General features: G+C 47.2%; 1 protein-coding gene across 2 annotated transcripts; it reads right to left on the bottom strand.

Moving 5' to 3' along the window:
• Window positions 1-1,965: 1,965 nt before the first annotated feature.
• UCHL1 (ubiquitin C-terminal hydrolase L1) lies at window positions 1,966-7,126 on the bottom strand. Of its 2 annotated transcripts, XM_040594713.1 has the most exons (9): window positions 6,916-7,126; window positions 6,817-6,828; window positions 6,355-6,483; window positions 5,078-5,228; window positions 3,694-3,779; window positions 3,571-3,618; window positions 3,108-3,177; window positions 2,697-2,755; window positions 1,966-2,387 (listed from the first exon to the last, which is right to left on the bottom strand). In XM_040594713.1, exons 1-9 carry the CDS (start codon window positions 6,946-6,948, stop codon window positions 2,301-2,303), a joined length of 675 nt encoding a protein of 224 aa, XP_040450647.1. In that variant the 5' UTR covers window positions 6,949-7,126; the 3' UTR covers window positions 1,966-2,300. The 2 variants fall into 2 exon arrangements, with proteins under 2 accessions (XP_040450647.1, XP_040450637.1); XM_040594703.1 differs by having other exon boundaries at window positions 3,571-3,779; window positions 6,916-7,071.

Below are 7,126 nucleotides of genomic sequence, written 5' to 3'. Positions count from 1 at the left end.
TTCATCTCAACTCCTCAGATCTTCATCATCCCCAGTAACTCATCTTCCTCTTTCTACACAGGCTGTTTTAAAGTCAAGCCCATCTGTTTGGCAAGGTCCCTGTGGTAGTTATAGCACTGCAAAACACCCTTGTTAAGTGAGGTTACACCTGACTAGATGGGTAGCGTTCATTCCTTAGTTGTTCTCTTCATTTCCATCCTTTGACACTGTAACTGGGACCAGAAGGTGAGAAAGTAAGGTCTGTCACAACCCCATCCCTTGTTTTCTCAGAGGCCAAGTTTATTCCAATGTTGCCTGTCAGTAGATTCTTAACCCAGAAGCTTGAGCATAAGAGTGAAAAAGTGTTTATGAAACACTAGAATAACTTCAGTAGCACTAGAGATTCATATTACTACATTAAAAAAAAGTAAAAACCAAACCCAGGAACATTTCACTTGCTGCAATTGCTGTGAAAAGATACAGTAGTATCTCAAAGACACTTTCAGGTTGCTTCAGCACTGAGTGACTGCCTGTAAAACTATACAGGCAGAATCACAGTAGGTACCTCTTAAAGACATGGAAAAAAAAAAAAAAAAGTCCCCCGTGGAATTCAAGCACACACCCCCTGGTGCAGCATATAGCTGACTGGGCTCTGCTCACTTGTGTCCCCTTCCTCCTACCATACCCGATTTTTATTTCTCCTTCCATCTTCCTCTGCTCATGCCACATGCATTTCCTCTCTTGCAGGCCTTGTTGCTAAGCAGCCTGAGCCACAGGCATGGCTCCGAGCCTGCGCTAGAGCAGGAGGCTACAGCAGAGATGCCCCAGGAGGCCTCTCTCCACCCAACAACTTGCATTAACAGGCAGAATGAAAAGCCATCACATAGTAACAGACCTTTTCTCAACAGGTAGCTTTCACCTCCCTGCTAACAGAAACTGAAAGACACCCGTGTCCAGAACTGAAGTACCCCGAGCTTTAGCTAAGCCTCAGAATTTGAATTAATATGTGTTACAACCCCCCGCTACCTTCAGCTATCAGGCAATTGTATGAGCCATAACAAGGCCCAATACCAAATACCTTCAGACCACGCGTGGCTTTAATCAATGCTCAGATTTTGAATTACCCTTCAGCAAAGCCTGGAAAGCAGGAACAGTTTGCAGCATACACAGAACACCAGTGACCACCTGAGAACCCAAGTTACCCAGCACCATACAACATGGCTGGCAGGCACAGACTGGGATGTAATGCATTAGAAGAAAAGCCTGGGTTGAACAGTGTTTTATCCCTTCTTACAGCTACCTGAGCTATCAGCAAGGAGCTGCAGATAAACAGAAGCTAGACTCGGGTTAAGAGTAGTTTCCACAGAAGGTCACTGTTAAGGCTAAGGAGTATGTAACACACATTAAATGTTTTTCTTCCCCAAAACCTGAAATGTCATCCTGCTATTCATTGTAGTGTAGGTTTCTTCTTTTTTAGAAACTGTGGAAGGGACAGGTAGTATAGTCTCTTTCAAGGCCTTCCTAACACAATCACAATAGCTGACGATTGTGTTCAACATTAGCCAGCAGATTTCTTTTAGCTACAGATAGGGAAAAAACTGTTCTGTCTCCCATAAGGAAACACAACATGAACAAATTCAGTGGATATTCTGTTGCTTGTAGCCCTAATACAAACAGCCTCTGTTTAAGAGCAGACAGCTTTAAGTCAACATTTGAATGTTCATTTATCACACCTTACCCCTCTAACCAAAATAGAGGTTTAAGAGTTTCAGACTGGACATTAGCAAAAGCTTTACCCAAAGGTTAGTGCAGTACTGGAACATATTATGCAGTCAGTGATGCATCTCTCCATTCCTGGAGGCATTCAGGACACTAGAAAAAAAAACAATTATCCTGCTAACAAGAGGCTGACTAACTTTTTGCTCAGATGAGAGATGATGCCTTAGGTGACTCCTTTTGGAGAAAGTCAGTGATCACTTCAGTCCATTTAGACTTCCAGCAGAACATTTTATTCTCATTAAGGACAAGGAAATATCAACCAACAGCTCAATTAACATAACACAGATTAAACAAGCCCCGTTAAGCTTTTTCTACTTAACATGTGAAAAAATCTAAAGACATCTGATGTGTCCAAACTGTTCACATTAAAACTTGAGCTCATCCTTTACCATAAGCTCAGCTGATGTTGCTCCTGTGTATAGCAAAAGGTGGAAACAATTTAAGTTACCAGAACAGCTGTGTTTAACAAGTACTGAAGCACTGGAGTTTAAACTGCATTTACTGGTGTGCTATTAGACTGCTTTCCTTGCATCTCTTCAGTCTCAGGCAGACTTGCAGAAAGCCACAGCAGAAAAACGAACTTCTCCTTTTTCACGTTCTGTGAATTGTCTGCAGATCTTAGCAGAATCCTCAGGGCGGGGAAAAAAAAAAAAAGCCATTTAGATTATCAGAATACCACCTGTTGTAGAGACCAAATCTTTGCAGTGCCCCTCTGGGTCCCACCAATCTTAGTTGTGCTACAAGGTCTTGCAGCACCAGCTAATAAGTACACTTAATGGATACCTAGCTCTGTGGCACAATACTACCTTGTTACCATGGTGTATGAAGCACCAACTTGTACAGCCAGTAGGTACAGCTACTACAGACTGAATGCATACCTCTCACCCTTTTATAAGCTTTGTTTTCAGGGAAACAAGCAGCAAGGGGGTAAGTCTTACCTTCAACAGCAAGTCATCTGAGCTTGTGCCATGGTTTACAGGAAATGGCATACGCCCATCTGTCAAAGAAAGTCCCATCACTCAGTGGACTCAATATTACTTCTTCATTAGCAGAACTGAGCATAGTGGGCTCAAGAAACAAATACACACATGAAGATACTCAGAGGTTGGAACAAACTGTCAATACATTGCTGAAGTGACAAGAAGACCAAGTATTCTTGGCTCTACAGGAGATTACATGCTTTACAAGAGTGCCTAGGTCTTCAGGACAATGCACCTTCAATTAAAGATTTTGTTTTGAGAGCCTTGGCAAACAGCTTAACTAGCACCCAAGTATCTAGCCCGAGTCCCCAGCACTGCTGTACAGTGTAGAGTATGCCCAGTCTAACTGCAGAGTTCTCAGGACCTTACCCAATTCATACAGATGTCCGTCCACATTGACAAACAGGATGAAGTGGAAGTTCACACTGTTGTCCTCAATCTTTGAAGAGACCATTGGATAAATTTGTTAGATTGAAAAAAAAAAAGCTTAGTACTGCAAACCCCCACTTGTGACTACAGGACAGAGGAGATAGGCGTCAACAACAAAGCAACAGCAAAGGACTAAGAACTGAAGTTCAGCTCAAGAGGTCTCTGCAAGACTGCTACAAGGCCAAGTGCCAGAAATCATTATGTACAGTCACATTTTCAGACTGGATCTGAACCCAAATTTTCAATCCATGTTTGAGGAAGAAACCCTGCATGAGTATTCACCCACGAGTCACACATTTCTTTCCTCATGAGCTGTAACAGCTATTTGTCAGACAAAATATTTTATTGCTTTACCACCTTCATTAAACCCCTTGTCCCACGATTTTACACCATCTTATCTTACCCGACATTGTCCTTCTTGTGCAACAGAGTTGTGGACTTCTTGTATAGCCTTAAGAGAAAGCAGATACAGGTTACTACATCCTTTAGTGCTGATAGCTGTCAGCTGTTTGTGTAGTTCATATACCTTATTATTTGCAAAATGCTTAGCTCTCTCTTCAGGAGACAGATCAGCCGTTTCATCAAGAAACTTCTTCAGGGCAGATCCCTCATCTGCACAGGATGATCAAAGATTTTGATGAGTACAGGTAAAACATCACTCACAGTTCAAATGCAGCCCAATCAATGCTTGTTGCACTAACTAGGAGTCACTGCATTCAGCCTGGAACCATCTCCAGCATAAGCATATTACAGCTACCACTTGAAGTTATTCATCCAGAAGTTATTAACAACAATCTACACAAACAGCCAGAATTCAAGTGCTTGAGGGTATTTGGGATGCTTGTCTTGTAACTCACTTTCAAATGGGATTTAGCTTCTCCAATTCTCCCTTGCAGATCTGGCAGAGGTATTCAGTCCCATTTTGAAAAAAAATTCAGGAAAAGTGGGTAGATGCAATTTTAAGTTGTCTCACTGCCTTTGAATTAACACAGCACTTACTCATGATAGGCTTACTTTGATTTTCCAGAACATGTATTAGTTGTGCAGTACTAAGATGTGTTGAGTTCTAGTTTTACATGAAAGATATGCTCCATCATTCATTTCACTCATCAGAAGTGTGTTATTTCAGAGAATCCTTTCAAGAGTAAAGCAAGGCTACCCTCACTTAGCCTTCCGTATGTGTTTTCCTTTGTGTAAAAAGGAATCCCACACCACCCAAAGGGTTCAAGTTCTCTTGGAATAATTATAGTTTTATTTTGCAGATCTATCTAGTCTTTCAGTACGGTATTTCTTAACTCAATAACAACCCTATTTTTTGACAAAAACTTGCACTCCTATTTCCTAGGAGTTTACAGCCACCTGTTGCCCAAGCCAGTTTTATGTCTTTTTCTAAATGGCGACAATCATCAAAACGATTACCTCTGCAGGAAAAGTCTATTTACAGACCCTTATTCTGTACTACTTTCCTAGCAAATAGGAAACATGTTTTAGACTCATTTACAGGCTACACTGAGCAACTCTTTATATTAGACATAAGTGGCATGAAGAACTTTCTCTTCAGTTGACATCAACATCTATGTCAATAGCTACTTCTGAACAGGATCCTTTATAATGACAGACTTTGGCCAGCTCTTCTACGTAACCTTCCCTTTGCACTGCTCACTAGGATGATACCTTTGCAGCTAGCAGACAGGAGTCAAACTGCATTCCCTTCTGAAATTCAGCTACGTGGTGATACCACATGCTCCTCTCCAAGAGAGGAAAGCCCTACTTACCCAACTGAAGCAGCACAGTATACCTTAACTTGGCTTGCATGAAAGCCCCATGTGTCTCCAATAGCCCAAACCCACTCAATTTTCCTGCCATTAAAAAAAATGGAAATGCAAGCATTTCAGAACATTCATACTCACCAAGCTTCAGTTTGTCTTTATTATTAGCAACTGCATGTATCAGACCAATTGTCCCACAGGAGTTACTGACTGTCTGCTTCAGGAAATACACCTTGGAACTGATTTCTTGGTCCTTTATTTTCTCAGTCTGTTGTTTCCTGAAGTTCTCATGCTGTAAACATGTAGTTGTTTTAAGCATTTCACCACAGTGGTATTTTTACTGTGCAAACTACTAGACAAATAAGTTTGACAGGAGAATCAATGCTAGGACTGGACAAAGATTCACCCAGGAAGTCATCTTTGTGGCATAGGTCCAGTAAAGCATCGCATATCTATACTGGATGCAGGCCAAATCTTAATGGACTACCTGCATGACTCAGTCATATCCAAAGGCACTGTTCTTAGCCTCTCCATCTGTCCTATACACTGGAAATAGCTTAGGGTGGGAAATCATATAATGGACAGGCTCTTTTGTATTCCCTCTCAATTGTTTTGGTCTATTAGTGAGACTACTCGCCATGTCTCTGCAATAGTTTGCCTTTGTACCTTTATGTTATTTCCCTTCAGGAACCCCTATCTATCAGAACAATGTACAGACAAGTGTAAAACCCATCACTACTGAAATGCTATAATCCTTTCTTTACAGAAATTGTTAAGTTTATTTTTTTTCTGAAGTCCATCTCCTCATCTACTTCCCTACCATCAGTTAGACTAACTGTATTAATCATACCCATTTAGGCCTCTCCATATACCATGATTCAGCACAGTAACAGAATTTCTACTCCTCTCACTCAAGACTGCTCGTGTTTTTGCCTCCCTCAGTCCGATACACAGAATGTAAGAGCAGTACCGGAGTAAGAGACCTCGTTGTGTCGCTCAGTTCATCTCAGTCCAGGCTCCCTGGGGCCGAGCACCCAGCACCCTCCCCACCGCCCACCTACAGCCCCACGGGAGCCAAACCCGCCCCCAGCCGCTCGCGGAGGTGGCACAGGCACACCCCGCCGGCGCCACCCGCCTCCCCCGGCGGGTACCGACACCGCTGCCGACTACGGCCGGGTTTTTCACCCCGGGGCCATGCGGGCCAGGCGCGACCCGGCCGGCCTCCCCGGGCTGACGGCCCAAACCCTGTCACACGGCACTGGGGCAGCCACAGGCTCGGTGCCCGATCCCAGCCCATTCACCTGCTGCCCCCAGGGCTGCAGCCCAGAGGACCTGCGAGGCAGAGCGGCCCCGGAGGGACACGACAGCCACCCCCTCCGCCCCGGCATCGCCCCCACCCCGCGGGAGGCGCCACCCACCTGCTCGGTGAGGGGGAACAGCAGCAGCAGTGCGCAGGCCGGCGCCGGCACTGCGCCCAGTGCCTCCTCCTCGAAGCCCAGCACGTCCACGAAGCGCCAGCCGGGACCCACCCCCAGGCGGGACAGCACCTACGCGGGGCACAGCGAGCGGGTGGCGCGGCCGCGGCAGCCCCCCACCCCCGCCGCCCCCCGCGCCGCGCCCCAGTGACACAGCACAACGCGCGGCACCGCGGCGCCACCTGCCGGCCACGCCCCGGCACCGCCGCCGGCACCACCCGACCGAAGGGGCGCCCCCGGGGGAGGGCGCGGCCCCAGCGCCGTTCCGCAGGTGCGGCCGCGCCCCGGTACCGCTCCGCGCCGCTCCAGCCGGCGCCGTCCCGGCAGGGCGCGATGCCGAGGGGCGCAGGGAGAAGGAGCGGCGCCCGCCCGCCCGCCCCCGGCGGTCCTGCGGCGGGGACTCACTTTGTTCAGCATCTGGAAGACAATGCGGAGAGAGAGGGGTGAATGCCGAGGAGAAACGGCGCCCCGCCAGCCACCCCCTCCCCGCCGCCCCTCACGCACCTCGGGGTTGATCTCCATAGGCTGCCAGGCCATGGCTGCAGGGCGCCGAAGAGCCGGGAAGAAGGCTGGCTGCGCCTCAGGCACGACGATGTTCCCCGCGACACCTCTCACGCAGCCCCCTGCCGCCGTCGACGCTGCGGTGCGGAGCCGCCCACCCGCCTCTTATATAGAAGGGGCGGGCTGGCCCACTCGGCGGCGGGGGGGGAGGAGC

This window comes from Falco naumanni, chromosome 1 (assembly GCF_017639655.2).
Source record: "Falco naumanni isolate bFalNau1 chromosome 1, bFalNau1.pat, whole genome shotgun sequence".
Classification (NCBI taxonomy): Eukaryota; Metazoa; Chordata; class Aves; order Falconiformes; family Falconidae; genus Falco; species Falco naumanni.
This window is presented reverse-complemented; position numbering and strand designations above follow the sequence as displayed.

Excerpts from the sequence above, each read along its gene's own strand:
- UCHL1 (XM_040594703.1), bottom strand. The coding sequence starts at position 6,948 with ATGGCCTGGCAGCCTATGGAGATCAACCCCGAG. Across the intron at positions 5,229-6,354 it reads TGTTCCCCCTCACCGAGCAG|CATGAGAACTTCAGGAAACA; the intron begins GTGGGTGGCGCC and ends ACATGTTTACAG. Across the intron at positions 3,780-5,077 it reads TAAAGACAAACTGAAGCTTG|ATGAGGGATCTGCCCTGAAG; the intron begins GTGAGTATGAAT and ends CATCCTGTGCAG.